Source organism: Poecilia formosa, unplaced genomic scaffold, assembly GCF_000485575.1.
Source record: "Poecilia formosa unplaced genomic scaffold, Poecilia_formosa-5.1.2 Scaffold525, whole genome shotgun sequence".
Lineage (NCBI taxonomy): Eukaryota > Metazoa > Chordata > Actinopteri > Cyprinodontiformes > Poeciliidae > Poecilia > Poecilia formosa.
In genome coordinates this window covers 222,330-249,578 of record NW_006800464.1, presented here as the reverse complement: position 1 = coordinate 249,578, position 27,249 = coordinate 222,330, and the positions used below count along the sequence as shown (strand labels likewise).

General features: G+C 39.6%; 1 protein-coding gene across 3 annotated transcripts in view; it reads right to left on the bottom strand.

Moving 5' to 3' along the window:
• Positions 1–27,249, bottom strand: part of phkb (phosphorylase kinase, beta) — a 113,168-nt gene that overhangs the window by 28,667 nt on the left and 57,252 nt on the right. For all 3 annotated transcript variants that reach the window (XM_007540222.2, XM_007540221.2, XM_007540223.2), the window contains 2 exons: positions 25,616–25,774; positions 25,335–25,429 (listed from right to left, as the gene is read on the bottom strand). In XM_007540222.2, coding sequence (XP_007540284.1) covers positions 25,335–25,429; positions 25,616–25,774 — 254 coding nt within the window. The remainder of the gene's footprint in view (positions 1–25,334; positions 25,430–25,615; positions 25,775–27,249) is intronic.

Genomic DNA, 27,249 nt, shown 5'->3' with positions numbered 1-27,249 from the left:
TCTCATCGAGGAGATGCACACCCACGCAAACACACACACACACACACACACGTGCGCGCGCACGCACACACACATGCACACAAATAGATACAGAAAACATGCAAAAGAAAAAAAGGGAACATGGCAACATGAACACTCCTGCCGGCAAGCACAGATGCTCCAAAGTGTTGGCAGCGGTGGAGCAGGAATCAGGGGAATAATGCACGCATCAAACAGACAAACAGGCAGCCATTTTGCTTAGTCGAAACAGGATGGAGATAACTAACAGCCTTGTCTTTAGGCAGCGTACAAGAGACAAAGAAAAACAAAGGAATATCCGGCTCAAGTCAGCTCTGATCTGAGAAAAGAAAGAAAAGGTCATTTGGTGGAGGAGAAGATCTGGAAATGCATGATGGAGATTTCCATTCTCTCTTCCTTCAGTGACTGTACAGCCACAGGGAGGAAAATGAGTGAGGAAATGAGTGTTCAAATGTCCCTTTAACCAACCTATTCAGACTCTCTTTAACAATATCAGTGTAGTGTGACTGAACTCCTGCTGAGGCCGAGGGAGGCGGTGGAGAGATGGGCCGTCTCTCCACAGGACAGGTAATAAAAGGATCCAGGAATAACCTGAAGCTGCGAACGGCTCAGTCTAGACCGGACCGTATAGTTCAAGAACTTTTACCTTCCATGACATCAAATGTCAGGCTTCGAAATAGAGAAAACAGTAAATACAGACATCCAGAGATGGCAGTGAGCTTCAACTTCTGCTGTGTTATTTTATGACTTTAAGTGGACCGTTTCTCACCATTCTGGAACAATCTGGAAGGGTCAAATTGTTTCATCGGTTATTAAAATCATAAATGCGATTATCTGAGGTGTTAAAATTATCAAGTTGATCTTCAAAAAAAGAGTCTCCAAGTGATCAATTTTTGTTGCCAGTATCCAAGAAAACAAATCACTGATGCGTCACTGATTGACAAATAGTGAGAAAACTTGTCCAAGAAGTTTGCAACTGTTCACTCTTTGTTTTATGTAGAATCTCAAAAGCATGTTTTTGTTATATTTTCAATATTCTACAGACCTAATTTCTCCCAAAACTCAAAAGCAGTTTGATCTGTTTTCATAAATGAAAACATACATAATAGAAAACAGAAATCCCCACCCGCTCTAAAATCCACAGAAGCAGCTCGGTAAGACTTCGATTTTAAGGTTTTTATATTTCTTAACTTATGCTGAGCGAGCATGTCAACATGGAGGAAAGAGGTACAACTGCAACTCCATTTTGTTTTCAGAGACAACATGATGTAAGCAGTGTTTCCATGCGGTCTGCAGCTCGGCGCTCTTGCAAAAAAAAAAAAAAAAAACATTTGCAGGATTTTGCCTCTCACCCTAAAAACAATCCAAGTTACTTCTGGAAGGCCAAAAAATGTTCGGACGTTAATAAATCTCACCACGCCGAAGCCGCCCAACAACAAAAACACAAGCGTACAGATGATGGATGGTGAGAATTTGTGGAATTTTGTAAAGGTGTTTTAGAAACCAGCAGGCTGAACAATTTCAAACACTTTATCGTGTTTATTGCCTGAACACAAAGGCAAAAATACAACCCTCCATTGATTAAACTGTGATTTGACATAAAAATGATGCAGCGGAAAATTTGAGTCTTTGCAAGAGACATATTAGTTCACACGAGTTAAAAAATAACAACCGATTTCAGTGTATGAAGGTTTTAGGAAATCCAACCAGCCAGGTCAAGATGCTGAAAACATAAACGGAACAAAGCAGCAAGAGAAGCCATGACTGTTTCTACCAGTCATGACTTTAAGTTTAGAGGTCAAGCAGGAAACAAGCATCTTGTTTAAAGAGGCATCTGGACACCAACTGTTTATCACAGCGTCAGTCATTAATTCAATACCGCAGAGTGCTCCCCTTTTGAAGAGACGCATAAATTAAGCAGCTGAAAGCTAAAACACTGAAACAAAGTATTCATTAAAGCTGCAAGCAGCGTTAAACAGGGCTTGGGTGAAGCCGGACATGACCAAATATTGTCGTTGGACATGAAAAACAGATCAATCTGGAAGTTTGTGTGAGAAATTTAGTGTTTGACATTTTTTGGAGAGAAGGGAAATTTTGAGGTCTTGCCCCGCCCACAGACAAGCTCAAAAACTCAACATTTAAAAAAGATTTAATATCTCACCTCTTAAGGTGACACTGACAAAATTTGAAGCTGTTTATTCAAAATGTATAGGAGGACTTTTTCAAAGTTTAATGTGTGTAAAATGTCAAAAATCTTAAAAAAAAAAAAAGAAGAAACAAAAGGACAGAGACTGGAGGGATCCATCTGTGCACCAAAATTTCAAAATGTACCGATTCACCAGGCTGAGTCAGGGGGCGCTGTAGAGCAGTTTGACCACGCCCCTTTTTAGCTCCACTAAAAAACACTTGAATTTTATGTGTGACTGATGCATGTACAAAATTTGATGCAACATCTGAATATGAGCATGAAATCAGCATGTCTTAAAAAAATCTTACTTTCATTCAATTTGGTTTCAACTGAAGCACCTCAACACAAAATGATATTCTTTTACTTAATAAGGGACTTGATCAGCTGCTATTAACATAAATATATAGCTTGTCAGCAGCACTTAATTCACAGATGCAATCTGTCTAAAAGGCATTTTAACTAAATCTTTCTGCTGCAGACGCCTCCTGGGTGCTGCAGCTGCAAAAGGTCATTCATCTTTACCCTGGAATACAAAAGCTCAGCACTCTGAGCAGGTCTGGTCAGAGCCAGATAAAATGTGTTTGGCCTGATAATGCTTTACTCTATTTTCTGTTATCAGAAACAAGCAGTAGAAATGCTAAAATGAGTCATGAATCAGGTTCCTGTAAGGTCAGACTGTTACATTTCACCTGGGCAGCAAAGCCTTTTGCCTCTAACAGCTCCAGTTTGTCAGCCTGCTGGTTAGCGACTGTTAAAGTTAAATGTTTCCAATAGACTAAACATTTTTCTTTTTCTTTTTGGTTTGGAAACTGCAGCTCTGAGGAGGAGCTGTGCCTTGAAGGCGGAGCTAGGTCCACCTCGGCGTTTTGCACTGTTGAATGGTTGCCATGGAGATTAGATTTCTCAAATATGCATGAAAAAAAACAAAATAACACTCCAGGTATGTTTTTGATGAGAGAATAAAAAAGTTGATTTTACATAACACTGCCACTTTAAGAATGCAGCAGCGAGACTTTTTATTATACCCAGTAAACAAACTCTCATCATGTCCCAATGTCTGCACCGACAAACACAATATATTCTACAATGAAGGTACAAGATGGCACACACCTTTCAAAATAAGTGTTTGAATAAAACATTTTACACTTTTCACCAGGGAGGTCACAGTCCTAGAAAACCAAAACAAGCCTTTTTCAATAAGAGAATGTTTTTTGTATCATACAGATAAATTTTAGTCCTGGATGCTTGAGATCAAACTAATGCAAGAAAAGCTAAAAAATATTCAAACAATTGTCAAGAGGCTAAGTCATTGCCTAATGCATAGGATTATAAATTGATGCAGACAATTACAGATTAAAATTTTTCTTTTGTCTTGAAACCTCAATCCAAGCCCACAAGAGGAAGAAGGAAAAAGGGAATCAGAAGCTGTTTTAAAATGGGGGCATGCTGTCGGTGCTACGGTACGCGATGCAGCAGCAGGATGGACTGCCTACGGTTACCAGCGGTTACCAATGGGCTGGCTGGAAGCGAGCTGCCCCTCAGAGATACGGTGGAGCTAAATTTGACAAAGTGAAAATCCATTTGCAGAAGAATGCTGCTGTGAGTCCCTGCAGAACCCAAATGAATTTCAGCTCTGCTTCATTTGACTTTTCCCCTAAAATTAAAACCACCGACTTGTGACACAAGATGGAAAGTGGATGAGATTGTTTCCCCTTTTTCTGCCTTATCCCTGTCTGTTCTCGGTGCTATAGTTTCCTCCACAAAATCTTTTGTTCGGTTCTACCTCTAAATTTGGTTTGTGTGTTTGGGATTCTTTATTCTCTATCTCATGTCTTGTTTTCTGTCCTGTTTACCTTGTATCCTGCTGGCTTAGAACAAAATGACCACACTAACTTTTCCACATGTAATGTGACACTTTCTCCTTTCCTGACAATTTGATGTTCTACATCTATATTCAGAGATAAATTACTAGTTTTTTGAATCACCTTTGCATTCAGTTCAAACATTCAAACTAATATCTCTTAATTATCAAGACATTTATCGTCCACAGACCTTTTTAGGTGATCTTCTATCAGATTTAGTTCTGAATTCTAGCTTGGACTTTCTAAAGTTTACATTTCCCCCATAATGAATCTTAATTTAGATGTATGTTGGGGCTTTCTAGATGTTTTTTTTTTTTTATGTTTGCCACTTAAAAGTTGAAAAATATTTTGAACTGAATCATAATGGAAACATTTTGGTCTCACATCTGAATTTTTATTCAGGTTTTTCTGCCTCACCCAACAATTTTCTGTTTCTTTTCATACATCCTCCATCTTTTTTGTGCCAAAATTGGATGGATGGATAATTGCTGATCTACAACCCGCTCCTCTTTCAGTCTGTTTTCTTCTCTGTCTTGTCATTGTTTTGACCTCTCCTAAACTATTCAGTTATTTCTTCTTGCAACATTTCCACACTTTCCTTTGTTACCATATTTATCATTCAATCTGGCTACATTTTCTTTTCTCATTCCTGTTACAGATGTCAAAGGTAAACTGCTTGCAAACAAACAGCATTTCATGAAGTCAGAACTAAGATGCGTTGGTGAAAACATCTCCACCATCAAGTCAAAAGTCAGTAAGATAAAAAGATTCCAAAAATATTGAAGGCAAAGTCCTGGATGAATCAAACAGTGATCATGTGCAGGGAACTAAAGATTAGGGTGATGACATGGAGGTCTTCCCACCGTTAAACCTTCATCAACTTAAAAAAAAAAAAAGAAAACAAGGAGAAAAATGCAAAGAATTGTCCAGTCGTTACAAGGAGGGCTTGATTGCCGGAATGCCCCAAAAAGATTTTCACAATGATTATCTTTTGCGAAATGTCTGTCTCATTTCCTAACACAAATCTATTGGTGGAATAAAAATAATTTTGGATCTAAATCTGCCAGAGCGGCGAGTCGCTTTGGGGTGTAACCTTATGAAAGCTTCGACCAACTTACTTTCATCTAACATTAAGCATCACGCTGCTGTAGCGGCCCCGGCTTCAACCCAATTGAAAATTTATGGACTGTGCTTAAAAGCTGGCCGTGTTGAAGGAAACCAGCACATTTAGCTGAGCTCTACCGTTTCTGATGAGAAAAACGCTCAAATGTAGAACCAGGCTCATGCCGAGATCTCGCTGATTGCTATAGAAAGTGGGCGACCATGACATGAACAGAGTCCTGCACTGATTTAAATGTCTTGGGTTTTTCTCTGACCTCCTGGACACGTCATTAACGCAGTGTTGAAATGTTTTGGTATGTTGACCACTCTTACGAAGGTTCACGTTTTTTCTACTTGTGGAAATGAACACTAGCTCCACTGACCATATAATGGGACAATTTGACATTATAAAAATAAACTTGTTTAATGGAAACACGGCAATTTAAAAAAAAACGTATTTTTCTATAAAAACTTTTGGCGCTGGGTTGAGGTGTTATTTTTTATTTTGGTCGTATAGAAATTGGTTTATTTCACAAAACTGTAATAAAAAACTTTTTTTTGTTTTGTTTTACATCACACGAGTCACATGATCAACAACTGGATGTTGTCACCGGCGCAAATCATGAAGAAGACGGCGACAGGAAGTGGTTGGACGGTGATGATGTGGCATGTTTCTTAATGAACAAACTTAATCGTATGATTTTATCTGTGTTTCTTATCTAGTGGAAACACCGCAATTGCAAGGTTTTATGTTGTTTTGTTTTTTTATTTTACATCAGTGGAATATTGACAAAGTTTTGTGCACATTTGTAATCGTTCGCTCAGCCTACTTCATATTGCCAGACAGGTTCTATTTAGGTGACATCTTTCTCTGTATACAGATCTCACAGTGATCAGTCTGGGGAAATTTAATACAAGTTTTCAATATGGTGTTAGTGTGACGGACTGCTTAGTTAACAGAACCTTGAATTCTGACAGTAAATTTTCAATGTTTGGCCTTGAAATCGTCACTTCAAACTGCATTTTTTTTAGTAATCGTTGACTAATACTAAACTTCATCCAGATGACCTGAAAAATTTAAGTGTGACAAAAAAAAAAGAGGCAAAAACAGAAGAAGTCTGCAGAGGAATAACTCTTTCGCTGTCTGCATGTTTCCGATTTTTGTTAAGTTCAAAAAGCTAGCATCGTCATACTGCTGTGAAATCCAACAACCAGCTGGCAGACTTTAAATGGGTGTTCTCGGTTTGTGGAATTACTTGCCAAAATAAACGTGAATGAAACAAACAACACTGATCTGAAGGCTACGCGACTCCGTTTCAAGGTCAGATCCGTCCCCGCGTGGCAGCTGGCGAAGCGTGGCCTCAAGCCAGCGTCCCACCACAAAGGAATAAAACATTCAAACACTTTCATGGGTTTAAAACGGAAGCAGAGGAATTCATCCACCGTCCGCCCCTATCTGGATGAAATATAATCCCTTCTTTTAATGTCCCCGCACAGACGAACGACTCCGGGCTCGCTGTGCTCGGCCTTTCTGCGGCTCAGAGATTCAGATTCTGATTAGCGCATTTTAAAGCAAGGGATTGGCAGAAACGGATCGCGAGAGGAGAGGGAAAAATATATATATAAAATCATGAAAGAGATGCTAAGTCATTTTGTGTGAAGAAAACGCCTCCCGTGTACGGTTTTGTAAAAAATGTCACTTCGAAAAGGTCGTCCGATGGCATAAAGCGATAAGACTGGGAGGTTTTTCACTGTTAAAGAGAACGTAATAAAAATGGAAGCACCCCTGATCTGATTTAGGGAATCGCTTCCAGTCTGACAAAAAAAAAGTGTGGCTCTATGGGACGGAAAGACAAAAGGATAAAAGAAGGGAGGGGGAACCGATGGGAGGAAGGAGGGTGGAATCACCTCCACAGAGGAGAAGCGAGTGAAGAATTGGATTGCACGCCGCTGACTGGCGTAATTGCAAAGGCGCCCCGACTGAGAAAGCGATACATTGTTCCTCAGCCTGGACTCAGAAATATTATCCTCCACCAACAGAATCCTTATGAACAGAGGAGGAGGAGGAAGAGGAGGAAGAGGAGGAGGAGGAGGAGGGCGGGAGGGATCAATTGATATTAAAGGCGAGCCACGGTATGAGCTACAGGAGTCCCAGCTTGTCAGAGCCGCTCTGTTTGATACCACGCCTGGAGAGCCGAGAGGCTGGGGGAAGATAAGTGGCCTGATTACTACTGTCTGTGTGTGAGCGGGGAGATGCAGAGGGGGGCGTAATGACGCGAGCGCTGCAGTGGAAAATAAATATACATGCAGCCAAAATATGAATGCCTGATGGTGACAGGCTGTCTGGCAGAATTGTGCATGTGATGTTTTGTTGCAGAAAAAAAAAAAAGTTCAATCTTTCTTTATCTTCAACTTTGAAAGTCATTTTTTCCCCTTTTATTTAAATGACAAACACGGCGCTGGAAAAACAAACAAAAAACAAAGCAAAACAGACTTGTGGTGACTCTAACTTGCCAGTGTGTGTTATTATGATGAGCTTAATGCAGGCATGCAGCCTGACAATGACCCTGGAACAGAATTATGTTCCGCCGTCTCGGTGCCAGGCTGCACTCTGAAGATTCAACATGGCATACGCGCATAACTACAATCTTTGGGAAGCAGATGGAGCGCGTTAGAAGCGATAATGCCATTTTGCCGATGTAATATGGTGTTAAAAGATGCCCAACACTTCCCCCCTTAGGGCTAGGAGACATTAGTTGGACCAGCATCTGTTTCTAAATGGTCAATATTAACCTCCTTTGTTTACTTGGTGGTATAACATTACTGCCTTGTACATTTCTTGTTGATTTCTTTTACATATTTAAGCAGGTATTATTGATTTGTTTTTCAGTGGAGAACTATCAAAAAAAAAAAACACACAAACCAAAAGTAATCATAGAGATGGAAACAGGATGAGTAATGATATGGATAAAATGTAGGAGTGCATTTTTAAAAACAAGTTCTTTAGATTGAATCAGCCTCTAATACTTGTAATTTGCATTGAAAAGCAATGAATTAAATCAATTCTGTCATTTTCCAGTCAACCTGGCGCCTCTTCCCCCCGCAAAGAAAAAAACCCCAGATGAGTGGATGAATTCATCTTTTAACCATTTCAGTAAGACTTAGACAAACCTGAGATCATAAGCGGTAACTGTTAATCCTCCAAGACATGCGATCCCAAAAGGTTTGCAAACCAACAGAAAATGCTGCACAACACATAAAGAAACATCATAATATTTTTTTCCCCTGACTTTTATTCACTATTCAATAATTATGTCTAGCATACATTATATGCTGCCTCTTACATTTTTGTTGGCTTGGAGTTACTGTGGTTTTTCGGTCGTTTTTTTGACAGAAACCTGTTCCTTTCACACTTGCTGCGCTGCAGCGTCAGGAGAAAAGCTGCCTGGTGAATTTGACTGGCAGCCAATCAGACAGAGGACAATGGGAAATAATATTTCAATAAATTATCCTAATTTATATTTGACAAGTATGATTGACAAGTATTGGATGAGATTGTCTGATAAACACATTTTTATTCAATATTTTTAATTTCTGCATTTTTTGTTTTTCTAACTTTCCCTCCAGCTTTCTGAGGCCTCTGGAGGCCACCACTTTGAAAAACACATCTCCAAGGGATACCTAAATAAATCACAAGTAGGTTTTCACTGAGACTTGTCTGACAGACAAGAAAGTACCATAGGAGGCTCGTAAAGTGCCCGGGTGACCCTGCTGTATATACCTACATATCTTCATATGCTTCAGTTCACCATTGCTGGCATAAACTAAAGCAGCTCTGCTCACTGCAAACTCTCTTTTAACTGTGATAATAATCCAACCTCTGCAAACCTCGTCTGAATGATAATGTCAGCCCTTTTGGGAGCCATGTTTGAAGTTTAACCACAGGTAAGGATGAAAGAAAAAAATTAATGATTTATTTAATAGATTTTTTGGAAAAAAAGGACTTTGTGACGGTGATTCTAAGCAGACCGAGCAGATCCTAACCTTTACGTCTTTCACAGATGCTGCACTTCTGAAAAATAAATAAAATTAAAATAAATAAATAAAAGTCAGTTTTGCTGAAATTAATTCTGTTCAGAGAGACAACCACACATACTTGGACACCTTTGACTTTATAGAAACATCTGCAACATCTCCTTTCCATTCATGCTTCAGGAGGCAAGAGAGACATAAAGAGCATACAAATACAGTCGGGGCTTCTTGCTTTCTGTTGCTGGGCTGCAGCTAAGAACCTATCCGGGGAGTTCAATCTTTCCCACCAGGCAGCCTGTCATCAGTGGGGATTTCCATTCAGTAAATTACTATGTTCATTCAGTGATTTGTCTCACTTCCTAACATATACTTAACCCCCCCCCTGCAGTTGTTCTGCGTCTGCTAAGTCGAGAATAGCAGGGCTATTTGCTGTTTTCACTAACAAAACTTCACCAGACTAAAACTTTACTTTCTTGTCTGCATGTCAATCTCCTATCTGCACTTTGCTGTCTGGCAAAGAGGATGTGGTCATTCACATGCTGGACGCTTCCAAGACAGGCAGCAGATTGTTGCTAGCCACTTCGACAGGTGGCTAGCAACACCAGTTAGCTGACAGGATAGGTTCAAGACAAGCAACAACAAAGGCCAGTGGTAGGCAATACTAGCACAACTGGCTTAAGCTAAGACGTTAGTTGTGTTAACCCTAAAGCACTAATCATGAACATTAGTTCCACTCACGACACCAACATGTGGTAGACAAGGGTTGGCCAGGCTGCTCACTCACTTCGGAGAACAACATTTATAATTTCCTGATAATTTACAAGAAATATTTTCTTGAAGCAAATACGTATACCCCTTTCTTTATGTGGTCTAAGTACGCATCACTGCTGCCACTAACAGTTTTGGAGGGGAATTGCTCATTCCAGTGATCTACTCTTCTGATGAGTTACCTCACCGTGGGAACAACCAATCACCTGGCAGAGGTGGCCATTGTCCTCTGGCTCCACCGCTGCCATCATGGTATCTAGCAGAAGCTAACACTAAAGTGCTAGACTCAACCATGTTGATGTCAACATGTGTTATGTTGCCCTCCACAGGATAAAATTTGTCATTACTCATCTGTCTACACCAGTGTTTCTCAACCCTGGTCCTCAGCGCTCCCCTCTCTGCATGTTTTAGATGAACCTCTATTCCAGAACAGGGGGCGGTGAGGACCAGGGTTGAGAAACACTGATCACACTGTTGTGCTTCAGGAAGTGATTCTTTGCAACAGACTTTTCAGTCATGGTTTCAGTTTTATAGTTGATGAATACTGCTAACTCTTGCTGATGCCATCTGATTGACCACTGCAGGGCATTGGTCAGAAAGCATGCACATCATGCTTTTACAGTTAACAGTTAAAACTTGGCTATGCAGAATAAATATGCTGCATCTCGCCTGGAGATCACGATGAGTACCAACATAAAGCCTCTCAAAAGAATTCATAAATGTGAATTTTCACATGCATTTGTTTAATTAGCATCCCTGGATGTTTGCTCATGTAAGTGTTGTATTTCTCTGTATACTTCATTTGTTTGTTTGTTCTATACCTGCAACTTACTCAAATGTTTCTTGAAAAAAAAAACAGACTGTGATTAGACAGTCGTCACTCACTTCAAAATAGGAGCTTGAATTCTTAATAGTCCATAACCAAAATCAAAAAAATATCAAACTTTATTCAACTGAACGCTTACTAAACAGTACATAAATTGGCGCTTTAGACAATTTTAATTTAATGGATTCTAAACTAAATGTTTTCAAAGTTAGCAAGAATGCTAATGCGCTAACAGCAGAACAAAATTTTTATTTAGCACTTTAGCATTTTTAGATTAATGGCAGTGTGCCCACCACTGCCAGTTGAAAACTACTTTTGTGGCTACAAATTCATTCGACTTTAATTCTCAGTCACTGCTAGTTATTTGTAAAGAATCTGTTGGTCAGCTGGTCGGAGGCAAAAACCAACAGCTGAGCTGAAGTGGAGAATCGTCCTGGCAGCAGTTTCTTTCTTATCCAGTTGGTATTTATAACACCGGAATAGATCTTGTCACACTACAGCTACAAACTACAAACTGTTTTATTCAGAAAGTATAAGGAAAGTAATATGAACTTTATATTTTTGCAACAAAAACTGTGCCTTTGTGTTTAGCTCCTTTTAGCAAATATATTCTTTTTAGGTTTAAATCAAATAAAGTGGGTCGTGTTACAGTCCTTTGGATCAGAGAAAAGCCGACAAATGCAGAGTGCAGTGAAAACAGCTCCTGTTGTGAAGCCTTGGTGCATTCACTGTCAGCAGTAACCATCAACAAGCAGCTAATAGAAGGCCAGATGCTGCCTTTCAGCACACCTGGCACCGTTCACACGCCCCGCATTCACCTAACACAGCGATTCTGGCAGCTGGAGACTCTGATGCACCATAATGTGCAAAAGGATGTGACAGCAACAGGGGAGGAGGTTGGATGAAATCAGCACAACAGGTTCAAACATTTAATTTCTCCCCAGGAGCCTCCCCTGTGCTCCCCGAGGTTATGCTTCCTGGCAGCTTGCTTTTCCTTTTGTCTCTCAGCGATGCATTAACCTTTAACAGGAGGACGGTGGACAGTAGAGCAGGTCAGCAGCACCGACGAAAAGAAACACGAGGGGCAAAACCAATCAGATGCCTCTAATGGGGTCTGAGACGGAGAGAACAGCTTGTAAGTGGACAGGAAAAGCAGAGTTCTGTCTGAGACTAACACAAACTCTCAACTTTTGGGAGTTTGCTGCAGCAGCAGCAGCAGCAGCAGCAGCAGCAGCAGCAGCAGCTGCTTGTGTATGTATTGGTAGGGGTGTAAGCAGAGGGTGCATTAGAGCATGGGTGATGTTTCCAGTGTTAATGCTTGCAAAGTGTTTGAGTGTGTGAGTGATGTCCATTTCCCTGCAGGTTAAGGTCAATGGCTGCCTCTGTGAGGCTTTTACTGTCACAGACCACTGGGTTCAACATTTCCTGCCCACCACTTGGCCATTTGGCAAACAGCATGGCTTAGCACACTGTGCATCTGCGTGTGTGTGCATGAGTGTGCGTGTGTGTGTGAAGTCAAGGCTACAGAAAGAGAATGAGGAAATGTGTGCATGTTGGCACTAAAGCGTGTGATTCAGTTCGTGGGGCTGGTTTGAAGTGGACGCAGGCTGGAACATGGTGTGATGTAGTGAGCTGCACATGAGAGTGCGCCCTTGGGACAGACGCATCCCTGTGTCCGTCTGCTTAATGCTGCTCAAGGTGTCACTGCGCTCTTTACACATGGGAAATGTTTAGATTATGCAACACTGTCCTGCCACTGACCTGTGATTTGTACGCCGCTGCATGAATCTGGTGTCATTCGGTTCGAGGTTCGGCTCTGTCCCGTGCCGTTCCACGTAAACGTGCCTCAGTGAGACAGACCAACAGGATGATAACGGAGAATAGTTGTTTTACTGAAACAGAACTTGTTCTGATGCTGATGAACTGTCTCTGCATGTAAACACATCGCTGGAGTTTCACCTTCCTGAGGCTGCAGAGGGAATGTGCACAGCAGAAAACCTCATGTTCTCTTCATAAACAACAGCATGGGAATAGTTAATGTGGAGTTCCTGCATATCTTTCAACAGTAATTACTCCACTGATCGATCGATCGATCGATTAATCAATCAATCAATCAATCAATCAATCAATCAACCAATCAATCAATCAATCAATCAATCAATCAATCAATCAATCAATCAATCAGATGGAAAGGACACAAAGTACTGAGTGAGCCGAATTTCAATGTCAAACAAGGATGGCATAACAAAGCAGGAATCTTTTTTGTGAAAATACTGAATGTCAGATTTATTAAAGTGACTACAAATAAACTTCCTTCTTCACAAAATGTAAACCAAACTGGAGTAGCGTCAGACTTTAGTGGTTGTCATTGTCTCTTTTGTTGGTGGTAAAAGACCGCGAGTCATTTCTACTGCCAGTGGTAGACTCCCGCCTTTGTTTTGGTTGTATTTACCCAGAATGCCCTATGTTATACCGTTATTTTCTGGACTATAGAGCGCCCCTCACTACAAGCCGCATCTACTACGTTTCTTTTTTTAAAAACTGGAAACGTACATATATATGCCGCACTGGGCTGTAAGCCCCAAGGTTCAGAGCATAGGGAAAAAAATAGCAAAAAATACAGTAGTCCACTTCCTGCTTTTGGAGTGGTTTCCCGTCTGCTTGGCATTCACATGTGCATTCAAACCTCAGCAGAGTTCACTTCAACCAAACCGAGACTTAGGTTTTTAGCTAGATCACAGGTCAGAGTTTAATTACGCATTCACACCTCCCCAAATTAACTGGACCTTCTACATAAACCACCTAGAGTTTGACTAAAAAAAAGTGGACTAAACAGGGCTGGTGTGAATGCACCCAAAATCAGCTATAGGTCATCTTTCTCACACACATCTTTATTACCTCTGTCCAACAACGATGTGTGCTGGGGTGTTGGTGACAGATCTGGGAACCACCAAATAAATCCTTGAATCCTACTTCAAAGTTGAGTGCATACTAACCAAATATTGTATGCACATATTAAAATTCACAAAAAAGTACATCAACCTCGATTACATGAAACAAACTGAACTTTAACGGTCAAAATTAAGGAGAAAGCATTCTGACACACAGCTGATATTATTCTAGGCAATAAATGGACGAAGGTTCCTGCTAAAGTGATCACTCAAAGCGTCACGTTCAAAACATGAGCATATCGGTAGGCAACATCCCCAGAGTCCATCGCCCTGCAGTGACAGGAAGTTGAATCACCAATTGCAACAGGACTAATGTTCCCAGTGAGCCACAGCTGCCTGCACAGCTCCACATAAATATGCAAAAGCCTTTCCCCCTTAACTGATACCATCTACATAATTGTCTTCTTGATATAATTTAAGGCCAGAAGGTTCAAACCATTACAAAAAGCTATCTGCTATTTCAACAAAGTCATCAGTACACAAAAAACATATTATTATTATTATTATTATTATTATTATTATGAAACTAAAGAGAGATTTAACAATAACGTCCACAGCAACAAAATTGCAAAAAAACAATGTTCATGAAGTTTGCAGAATATAAATGACTTACATTGTAAAAAAAGAAATGCTGCCAGCTGTAAGAATCAGTTTGTTTTAGGTGTTGTCTTAAATATGTCAACCAGAGAGATTTCAAAATTTTATCAAATGTTGTGAACTGATCCATCAGAACCTGACAAAGTCACCTGCACTTTCTCAAATTGATTAAAGGAAAAGTAACCTTGATAAATGCAAGCTACTAAATTCAAAAAGGCACAGAACCTCAAATTGATAATTGATGAAATTGGATTTATGGAAAAAGGTGAATTTACACCTAATTTGATTTGAATTTTGTGTTTTGATTTGGTTTGTATCTTAATGTATTTCATTATGTCTCTTTTTGCTTGTGATGTTTGTAAAAGTCTGATTTTATTGTAATGTTTGTGCTGTGAACCCCAGGAAGAACAGTCTCTACTCTGGCCAGCTGAGGGCTCATGGGAATCCTAAAATAAGGTATAGAAAAATTCCTTCTATTTTCATTATTCTGGCATTTGGTAACAAATACATCTTTTAGTTAATCATAACCAACTTAAAACAGGAAAAGTTTAAACTACTTCCAAGTCAGACAGTGAAAACGGTAGCTCTCAACTACATCGAATATTCAGAGAAATGGTGTTGAAGTTAAACTTCCTGGAATCTGCTGATGTATAGAACAAGTTTCAGCCTTCATCTCCTCCAAATCCCTGGGACAGATGGACAATCTCTGGCTGTCCAACGTTAGTCTGCAGCTTTCTCTGACATCTTTGGTCAGGTGGTGTTGGGGGAACCTGCATTGTGTTATAATGAGGGAGTGGAGGAGAGCCGTCAGGCTTGGAGCTGAAAGCTGCTAAATGTTGCATCGAGCGGCGGTGCTCTGCTGGCCCTAAGCTGGCCCTCAGCTGGCCCTCAGCTGGCTCCGCTGTGTTCGTACTGGAGGAGATGCTGGATTCTGTTCTGGTTCCTGTTAATGTTGCATCATGTGTCATCTGTGCTCCTGATGTCTGCTGATATATACAATATATATACAAGAACACATCCAGTGGCCTCTATAAATCCATATTTTACCTCTGGAAAGCAGTAAATCCCCCCCCCATAACCCTTTTCTTCACAGAGCCATGCGATCTTTGGCTAAATCAAAGAATTTTCATTTGAAGTGTTCCACTCCACATCTAAGTGGTGGATTATTTTAATTCCCACATGCCTTTCCTGCATGTTTGTGGAGCGGGATACGCTCAGAGCCTTTGGTAAATTTACAAAAAAAAACAGAGGAAAATTCAAAGAGACAGAAGGAGTGAATGACAAAGGGGGCAAAAAGACAGACTGAGAAAGCCACAATGACACTGTGAGCATTTCTGAAAAGCTGAGCACATTAAGGGAGCCACATTAAAAGGAACAGTGTGACATAAGAGAAATCAGCAACTAATTCTCTTTCATTGCCATTCATGACTTCTCTGATGCGCCGGTTGCTTCGCCCGCTGAGTCATACTGCATGTTTGTCAGCGGGATGTCATGGCCTGCTACTCGGGTTGCGTTTCATCCGACTCACCCACTCAGACCTTGTGGCTGTGCAGCGAAAACCCCACAGAGAACTGCTGCTGCAGATCACGGAGCGCTGCTTTTCTCCACAAAGTAAAGCTAGAGCTAAAACACAGACTCATCAGGAACTACAGAGCCAGCCAAAAGCTACGCGCACCAACCGAGCAATCATTTTCCTGATTGGCCGACTAGTCAGCAATTAGTTTAATTTCATTCCTACTTTCATTTGGCAAGGCTCTGTAATGGATTATTTATTTATTTATTTATTTGACGTGGAGTTTAAAATGAGTATGTCACATGTTGATATTAACAAAACAGTTTTAGATGAAAAAGAGTAGCTGGAAGCAAAAAAGGATTGTAAATTCCACCTAGTCGCTCAAAAGTCAATTTGCTTTATGATAAGCAGCTAAAGATCAATCAACTGTCCATGCAGATACATCCGTAAACACAAAACAGGCAATGAATATAACATATCATAATTAAGATAAAAAAGATATATTATCTTTGCAATGATACAGCACTCTACTGGGACAATATGCTTCATTATAGCTTGATAGCATGTCATATTTTATTATTTTTGTAAAAGTAAAAATTGATCCACTCTCTTTAGTTTCTTTAGACCAATTGTTCTGCAGATGTGGGCAGAAATAAAACGTTACGTTTCTTTAGCTCCAACTTCATTTTTTTTTGTTTTGCTTTTTTAAACTCTAATCTTCACAAATTATAAATGATCTCTCTTTTAAACAGTTAGGACTATGTGTTTTCCAGGCACATTGGAACATTTTACAGCACAATCAACTAACCATCTTGACCTCAGTTGTCGTTCTATATAAAATGTGACATAAAAGAAATTTAACTTGAAGTTGAGCCTCCGTCTCTTTAAGAAGCTTCTGCTCTTTCTGAAACTTCGCCTTCAGGAAGTCATCACTCTATTAACCCTTTAACAACATTTTTACTTGAGAAGTAGCTCTTTTAATGAGCTCAGCAGATGCCCAGTTCCACCAGGTGTTTGCTAATTGCTGTTGGCTAGTCTGAAGGAGCTGAGTGGGGGAGTCATGGGGGAGGGCAGCTCTGTGAGGGGGAAGCTCGGAAACTTGCAAACTGCAGCTCTGAGGAGGAGCTTCGTTCTCGAAGGCGGGGCTAGGTCCTCCCAGGCATGTGGCACAGCTGAATGGTTGCCATGGAGATTAAAAGGCTTCTCAAACTTTCATGAAAAAATCAAAGCAACACACCATGTATGTTTATGATGAGGGAGTAACATTATAACATGATGTAAAGCTTAAACAGTAGATTTTACACAACACTGCACCTTTAATAAATCTTTTTAGCAAATGTATTGGAAATATACTGTTATATATTTTAAACATAACCTGCAGAATATAATAGTCCAAGTCACGAAATGTAATTTATTTTAAGTATACAAGTTTACCAGCTATAAAGGCCTCTCTATACTGTACAATTTTCTTTTTTTTTTACTGCAAAAAGACAGTTTGGTTCCAATGGCTAACACATGCATTAAAGGTCACACAAGTAACGTCACATTCATGCACATGGGGAGTGACTCCAAGCTTTTCAGAATTACTTTAACACAGAACAACCTGCTGCACTGCAGCTTTACTTTTCATCAGATTTTCCATTTGTCACATGGAAAACATGCATATTTAAAGTGTTTGGCTTCATACATAACCTTCCACTACAATAAGAGCTTGCAGTTCATTACTGCAGAAGAGTTTCTCGTACGCCAGGAAAGCATTAAAGTTGCATAAATGCCTCCTACACCAACAGCATTACAACTTCCTCCCTGTCAAATGCAAAACGTTTGAACTGCTGCACTTCAATCCGCCAAGACTTCCACGACGCAGACGTAATCCTTCATAAAATGTGGGGAAATCTTTTAATAAAGAGTACGTACTAAAATAATACATAATTTACATTATTAACTCATAATAATGAGTGTAGACTATTGGTGGATCAGCTCAGGAGTTCTGCATGATTTTAAGGCGTTATTGGAAATGAATGTGTTTCCAATAGTAAGCTAATGAAGGTAAAAAAAAAAAAAAGATTTTTATCACCAGGTCCAGATCAACAACAGTTTAAATAAAGCAGGAAATAAGCGGAACAAAGTCAGTATTTTTGAAGCAAGTTTTGCTTGCGGCATGAAAAAATATGTATCTATGTATGAACTTTTAAAGTGGATTGAGCATCTATTCAAAAAAAGTCATTTCCTTAGACTGTGATGTTAAAAACAGACTTGAAAACATTCACCTTCTCTCCAACGCTTCAATATTCTCTATTACTAATAAGAGCATTATAACCTACATTACAGCACATATTTAAGAATAAGAGAAAATTAAGCTAACTACACAGGTCAGTTTCCTTACTGCATTGTACTTTGCAAAGCAAGGTGAAAATATTGGACTGAGGTTCTAAAAACTGGTTTAAAATGTTAAATCGAAGGATTTTTTTTTTATTTTGAAAAAAAATTACAACTCCATTCTTCTGTAGGAAGACCAATTAATGTATATATCAGATTGCATCATTTGGGGGGTATCATCAAAAATTACAATTTTGGAAAGATATTGGTTGATAAAAGTCCAACTGAACAGTTTTTTTGTATTAGTTTCCCCCCCCTCATCTGAAAATTGTCATTTAGTTGGGTTATTTTTGTTTGTTGAATAGCAACATTTAAGTGATACAAAAACAGAAATCTCTAAGGTAGCTAGTACTTTTTAATAGCATTGTATGTTCATTTACTCTTACTCTGAGACATGAGTACTTCCATATATGTGCACAGAGAGAACAATAAGTGTTAAAATCAGTTCCTAACAGCATGTGAACGCTCAGCATGGCTGTTTGCTTGCTTCCTGCCTGGAGGCAAAAACGATGAACTTCAGTGATGAAGAGCCAACCAGACATTTGTGCGCACATTTACCCTCACCCCCAACTTAAAACACAAAATAATCATCCAAAAAAGTGGCAGAAACACCTTTTACTTCAACCCTTTCCTTCTCTCACGTTTGTGTGTTTTCCTCCCAACCCATCTCAGGTCTCCTTGCCAACATAACATGAAAGCTAAGTGTCTGGCTGAGCCAGAAAAGGTGCAAGGGCTGAGATTCAAAAGCAAAAAAAATAAAAAAATAAATAAAACAAGACATAAAAGAGAAATATGGACTAAAAGGCTAAGGTGAAACAGTAAGAGAGAGGGAGAAAAAAAGAGCTGGAGGAAAAATGCTGCTTCATGAAGGTGGAAAGGAGACGTCCACAACGTGCCCAGCTGACCCCAGAAGGTGCTCCGCTCAGCATGAATAAACAATCACACCTAATTTGTTCAGACTGAGGGTAAGGCCACAGGTGCATGGAGGAAAATGGTTAATTTGAGGCATTCATGTTCTCAAAGATGGGACAAAAAAACCTTTTCGCTCTCCTTTTAACGATGAAATCTCAGAAAGATCGATTCTAAGATTTTCTATAAAACTCTAAACGTAGAGGAGCAAATCACCTGCAGCGGGTTTCTGTGAGGCAAAGGGTTTATTTTCTATCAGGTTTACAATGCGAGGTTGGAAATGTGATAAGATGCACCTGGGTTTCTCAGCGAGGCCTGGAGGGATGTTAACAAAACGTTCCAAAGGCATGGAGATGTGAGAAAAACCCCGTGGTTCAACGGGAGAAGTGCCTCCTATCAGATGGAGGACGTCATAAAAAGCAGAAACACCAAATCGTTTGAGTTAAAATTCTCTCAAACCCTCTTAAAAAAAGTTTTTGCTAGATAAAAAAAACTCTTGCCCTTTGGTTGGTAACGCCTATGTTTTCATACATCCGTACTGTCCGTACACTGTTTCCAGGGGACACTTTTCTTTGCTACACCACTGTGTGTTCAGGAAGCACAGCAAAAGAAGACATGTCTTTTAAGGATGATAGCCTAGAAGAACTTGGGTCAGTTTCTTTTGTGTGGAAGTATTTTGGCTTTAAACGACGATCATTTGCAAACTCTGTCAAAGTAAAGTTGTCAGCTTGGGTAACATGAGTCTTTATTACCCCGTGATGGCAACTCAGAAATAGTCCAAATAGTTTGGATGTATTTTTTCTTTCTTACGGAAAGTTTCTGTTTATATCATAGGTTTGTGGTGCATTTCTATCCTAAAGAAAAACATACAAAATTTCAGATATTTCACAATGAGATATTAACATACATGGAAAAACCTCACAAAAACCTAATACTATAGCAGAAAGTACGATGGCGACTGTAAGAGGCTTACAGTATTCAACTATGCCACATGATTAGTACGTTAGAGCGAGAGAACGCAAAACCGATTGCGAGGTAACGCAAAAGTAAAAAAAAAATCCCCCATGTCCTCTAGACATTTTTATTTGCTCCAAATAAACAACTGGCACAAAAGATGAATAAGACGACAAGAAGCAGTAGAGGAGGATGGCTGGGAGTTGCCTTTTCTTAGATTTGGTGTTAGACCTGATAAAATCTGACACCATCATGTTGCACAAATCTAAAGTTGTGCAACAGAACGTTGGATTTTACACGTAGTTCTAGCTAAACACTGAACGCGTCCAGGTAGAAAATATCATTGGATTTGTTTTGCACTAAACCAACATTTGGGGATCAGGTATTTTTGGTTTGAATATGTGATCTGTTACATTACTTAAATAAATATGGATGGAACAGAATCCAATGGCCAATATACCTGTAAACTTTCTGATCACTATTGGCATATTTGTGCCTGTAATATTCACCCGATATTCAATGCAGCACATAACATCAGCACAGCTGCCTTGCTTTCATCCATCAGTGGACAGCCAGCCTGCTCTGTGTTGTTCTGAGACAGATTTAGAATTGCACATGTTTGTGAAAATCCATCTCAATTATTCCCTGACCAACTGTCAGCGCTAAAAGGTTTTTCTGATCATGTTGTCAGTAGCATTTTTGAGGCTGAAGATGAACCTAAAGCAGAACATTTGGATGTGGGTACACAAACCACACTGATTATCTGGTGGTGATGGATATTTAGAGCAACACCAGAGTTACCCAACAAAACACTGGATGAAAACAGTTCTTTAACAGAACACAACAGAGACAGCAGCAGAGACAGCAAACTCAAATCATGGCATCAAATCGTGGCAGTGTCAGCTATAGTGGCACTTCCGGAAACTGCCAAAGCTTAGTAAAGGCAACTTTCGGCTTTTGTGGAAGTTAACACAGTTTTAGTGGCAGGTAACACAGTTTCGGTGGCAGCTGCCATATTTTTCGTGAGAGATACCAAAGCTTTTGTGACAGATACCACACTTTTAGTGATGGATGCCGTGGCATTTGTGAGACGCCAGGGTTTCAGTGACAGACGCCACGACTTTTGTGACAGATGCCACAAAAGTTGTGGCGTCTGTCACACGTATATCTGTTCTTATTTCTTTTTATTGATTTGTTCAAAATAAACTTATTCATATTCACTCGGCCACAGAAGCTGTGTTATCTGTCACAAAAGCCAGAAGCTGCCTCTACCAAGCTGTGGCAGCTGACACTAGAAGTGCCACTGTAGCTGCCACTGCCCCAGTTTGAGCTCGACCCTGCGTTCTGATCACAGATCTGATCAGTAAGTTCATTAATAATGTCACTGCAAATGCTGACGGAAAGAACACACCACAGCCAAACAAACCAAAGCATTTCACACATTTCCCAGAGAGAAAGTTCATGCAAAATTCTTTCCCCATTTCCATGGAAGGATTGTGGTTTAAAAAAAACCCCATCTGGCTCAGGGTGGGGGTCTTTGTTCGTGTTGTCGCATGCTGGGCGGTGACTGCTACCATCAGAGGCCCGGCTCACAGCGAGCTGCGCCGCTGCTACTCTAAGCACATCCAACATAAACCGGCTGTGATAAAACTTCTGATAATCTTGACAAAATATGCTTCCGACCTGACAGGAACCAGTTTCTGCTCCCAGGGGAAGCTAGTTTATATGCTGAATTCATAGAGGCAGGCCTCCAAGAGCAACGGCGCGCCACATCCTCACTCCTCCCTCCAACTGGGAGAAATCACGCTCCACACAAGGAAGCTGACGCTGATTTTCTATTGATTCAGAAGATTTTAAATCAGATCTATATGGATCTCTGTTATATCAGGATTTTAATAGCTTATGTTCCCTGCTCTGTCAGCACTGGAACAACCTGATTATTTGCAGAAGTTTCATTACTATGTAAGCCTGGTATGGATTCTGGGCTTGAAATTATTTATCTATACCGTTATTCTTTCAGGGTGGACTGACTCTACAACAAACAGCTTCGATAAACTCATAAAAAGGAAGTGGGTGTGCAAGTTTGGATTTATTGTGTTTTTCTCTAGTCTTCAGAGGATCATTATTATGCAAACAGGCTCAAATAGAACACACCGCCACTGAAACCAGGTTAAAATGCTTTGTGTAGCCACCAGACAGTTTTTGGAAACTCTGATGAGCAAAACTGGCAGAAGCCACTTGAACGGACCTGGGGTGTTTTCAGACGATAGTCTGGTAGACTCCGTTTGATTTGGGACCAAAGTTCCAACATTTGCTACATTTTGAGCTGCTGCGGTTCGCTTTCACACTGCACTGCGTCAAACGATCCAAATCAATCAAAAAACACATTACGATCATTTCGCCTTGTTACAAGGGAAACGATCTGCCAGTAGAACTTGTTCTTTTTCATCAATATTGACTTAAAACAAGCTCCTCTGTCTTGCTTTAGAGTTACTTGTGAGTTAGTCTTGTCTTATTTCAAGTGCACTAGAATATTTGCAGTAGAAACTAGAACAGAAATACTTGATAAGATTGTGTCTCTGCAGTGTAATCATTCAAATCTGAAAAAAGAAAATGCTTAAAATCTCATTTATTAAAAGGTCCAGAAGGAACATTTCATTCTTAACCACGGTGAGTAAATTTCTGACTCCATCGCATTTCAAACGCTTGACGTTGCGCTCGGTTTCTTACGAGCGGGAAAAAAGATCCACCCGACACCGTCGCAAAGTGAAACATTGTTATGCACCATGAGACGGGAGACAGTAAGAAACTCAAACGCAGAGGCCGGCTGGATAAAAACATTCCCTTTGTTCCCTCTGCTGATATTTGGATTTATTCTGCCAATTGTCATACCTTGTAAAGTCTTATCCCCTCCGTGTGCCTTGTTCCTGCTTTGTCTTATCAGCCAGGCAACAAAAACAGGTGGAATATAGAGGTGGAAAAATGTTTTCATGAAGCAGGTGAATATGTATCTCCAGCTTTCATCAGTGTGATCCTCGGAGCTGCCAGCCATAGTCGATATGGATTAAGCCTCATCGTGATTGCCATTTAGAGAAATAAATAGGTTTTATCCTCATCTGCCAGCTTGGCCTCTGGCAAGGTAAAAAAACAAACAAAAAAAAAAACATATATATGTATAATATCTGCTGGTTTGCTCTTGATTTAGGGAAACGCAATTAAGACTTCATTGCACGTGAGGACCCAGGAGGGAGATCTTTTAAAAAAAATGCATTTAAGAACAGAGGAGGATAAAACAGGGTGTCTGATATGAGCCAGAAATCAAGTCTTTGGGGAGGAAAAAGGAATTGGAGACCAGAAACAACGGAAAGTTTAAAATAAAACTTAAAAAAGTTCCCCAACAGAAACATGGACATTAAACATCAGCTTCTTTTAATGGAATTTCTATTTTCATAGAACAATTTGCAACATTTACAACTTATATTTCGTAATTTGATAGATTTTTTTTTGTTGCTGTTTTTGTACATTATAAATTAACCTAACAAGTATGCAAGCTGCAACAATAATGGGGAAGAAGAAATAAAAATATTTAAAATTTTATTAAATTAAAATTAGATAATTATACAAAGTCATGTCTGAGATTTTCAACATAATTCAACCACTTTGACTAATTTCCATGACGAAAATACTTTATGAAATCAGTCCACGGATTTATTTTATAAATTTCTATCTTAGACATATTTTCAGGTTATGGCCTTTTTTGCTGCCACCAATCGCACTCCAAGGAGGTATTTATCCTTTTGTTCATATCCTTGAACAAAAGGATATGAACAATATATTACCTATATATTACCACAAATTACCACTATATATTACCACAAACTGAATTATATTTTCCTTTTGAAGACTGTTTCCAGAACCTCGACATTTCTCTCCAAAATGGACCCACAAGGGACCAATTGCAAAAAAATGTGAAACATTATTTGCTAATGTAAGTCCACAGAGTCTCCAACAGTCGGTCCAGCATGAATATTTAGTTTTTTTAGGCCGGTGCATGAAAAAAGCTAATCCTATTCTTCCAGCTGAATTTCCTTCCAGGAGAGGGCACACACTTACTGCTTAAACCAAGGACGTTCATTTTTACACAGGAACAGATTAGTTTAGTTCAAACGTTTTAAGCCCTTAAATGCTCCCTTTTACTTACAAAGATTCCAAAGAACACCTGAGCTTCTTTTTATTTACAGCCTTGCTACCCAAACTGGGAAAAATAAAGTCTGCCTCACAGGATGCTGACCACACTACGGAGGCTTCAAACATATCTTTTGTTGTCAAATTGGATTTTGTGGGTGGGATGAAGAACAGTCCAAAACAGCAGAGAATATGATTTATGGAGACACGAGAGCACAAGCAGAGCTTAGACCCTGAGCTGAGAAAGGGAAGAACATGATGAGAGCACACAGAACAAGTGTTGGAGTTCTCAAAGAAAAGGATGATACAGCCACTCAGAACCTTGTAGAGTCTTTGGTAATCTGTCATTTTAAGCTAAGTTGCTATCTTCCTGTAGAGTCAGTTTGATTGGAAACCAACACTGCAATTTTTGCTACATTTTCAGCTGCTGCGGTTTGCTTTCACGCTGCACTGTCAAACGAACCAAACCCTTTGAAAAGCCTGTTGACCTCCTCGCCTGTGGTGGCGCTGTAACCAAGAACGGATACGTCCGAAGGAGACACTGAGGGCGACTTCCTTCTTCACGAAATGTAAATATAAACATAGTGGTGTCAGATTTTAGCAGTTGTAGGATTTCTCTTTTGTCTTTGACATTTCTCCCAGTAGTGCTTAAACTCGTGTGTCTGTTTTGGTTGTGTTTACCCAGGATCCCCTGCGGCGCAGTCCGGCTACCTGCTAGTTTTATTTGTCTCTGATGCAATAACTCATTTTCATTGATGAGTTATTGTTCCACGTTCACAGTTTCATGCTTTGGCTTAATAAAAATATAATTTTACTGGAACAGTTTCAGTGTTTATGATTGTGTGGGGTGACTCACTTCTGAAGCAGAACTAGAGTAATTATTTGAGATTGATCATTAGTAATTTTCCCTTATTTCTCCAAGGATAAACATGTAGAAGAGGAGCTCAGAGGTAATAATAGGTAAGATATCAGGCTAATTCCTATTGATTTATAACAAAAATGAATCTCAGATTTCTGTATTGTTAGACGTCACAGTTGTGTGGAAGCTTACCTGATTGGAGTATCTCATGCTGACGTTGCGCTGGTCTTGCCGTGGGACGTATCGCTGGATGGGGTCGATGTCTTTAGGGCTGATCAGCTCATCCACTGGAAAGTTAAGAAACACACATGTACAGAAACAAAAAGATTATGAACGCCATTGAAAGATTTACAAAAAGGAAAAACATAAACAGACACTACTGATCAATAACTGTTCTTAGCATTCAACTGGAGTGTAATGACAGATTTAAGGAATCTTAAACTATTGTTATTTTAACAATTTAAGAAACGCACCCAGCAGCTTAGCAATGTTGTACATGGCCTGACCCCAGAGGAACATCTTGCCATCACGACCAGAGTTGCTAGGGAAACGCTTCTGGCTTCCATGTTTGTTCTGCTCCGCCTCCACAAAGTCGGCCGGTACGTAGTAGTACTTAGGGATCACAGCGTGGCCTGTCAATGAAAACAAATAATAATGAAGCAGTGTTTACATGGACCACATCCTCTCTGGATCTGTGTGTGAGTAAAACGAGTCTAAATCAACGCAGAGAATGAAGCAACAACTCCAGCTTAAAAGAGTCATTTATAAACCAGTTGTGTACTTTAGACAAACAGCTTCATGCCTTAGTTGGTATAGATACAAACATGAAGGTTAAGAAGGTTCTGCATTCAAAATAACAGTAATCTTTTTAATTAGAAACATTTTAGTGAGGAAAAATGTGGAATTGGACAGCATCACTATCCACAATGACTCTTTATATTCATTAGAGTAACATTTATTTTCCCTTTGGGATAAATAAAGTATTTTTCAGCTGAATTGAATGATTTTTTGTGCTGAACTCTAAGCTGAATCATGTATGTACCTGTTTCTTTTTAATTGCTGAATCGACCTCTCTGTCTCTCTAACGACGGGTTTTCATGCGTCGTGTTTGATACCAGTGAGACTCAACATGTTTCAGAGCAGCTTCAACTCTGAGCTTAGGCCGTTTCCAGGTGACTAAATGATCTTTAAGGTGGACAAAGATCATTCTTCAGATTTTACAGCATTCAGTTTGTGCACTGATTAAAAAAAAAGTTTCAAACATGGCCGACACTGTTTTGCAAAAGTATTAACACCCCCTTTTTCACTTTTTGTCTCTTTACAACACATTTCCATATTTTGTTTTTTTTTTGCACTTGATCAACACAAAGTGTAAACAGAAGGATATGATAGATGATTTTCTTCATTAAAAGTGTATGTTAGTTGCAGTTGCATTAAGCCCCTTTTACTCTGCTCCTCTCTAGATAAAACCCATTAAAAGCTGCCTATTTAATCTGAGCTTAGCTCCTGATTTTCTATAAAGATTTCAGAATTTAGAGAAAAATCACAGAATTATGAAGGACAAGGAACACAACACACAAGTCAGGGAGAATGTGGAGTTCAGGTTTGAAGCAGCGATGGGTTCTAACACACTATGCTTAGCTTTAAACATCTCACAGAGGACTGCTTATGGTACACAAATGGAAAACACAAATTCAAAGTACAGCCAGCAGTACAGCCAAATGGTTAAGATCAAAGCATATTAAAGTGTTAGAATAGCTCGGTTCAGATCTAAATCCAATTCAGCATTTGTGGCTCAAGCTGAACATGTTTATTGGCAGGAATGTGACTGAGCTGGTTTCTAAGGAGGAACGGCTGAATGTTTCAGCATGTAGATGTGTAAAGCTCACTTTAAAACACCCTCAGCTGCTAGAGCTGTGAAATGTGCTTCCACCAAGTACTGAATCAGGGAGGCTGGAAGTAAATGTAAAGCATACTTTTAAACCTTTTATTTATAAAACAAATGTGCAAACAAGTTTATTAGGCTTCATCCTTTCGCTACTATACACACAGTATGGCTCTGATATATACAAAAAAATAGTTAAAGGGGAATGAATGATTTTGTATT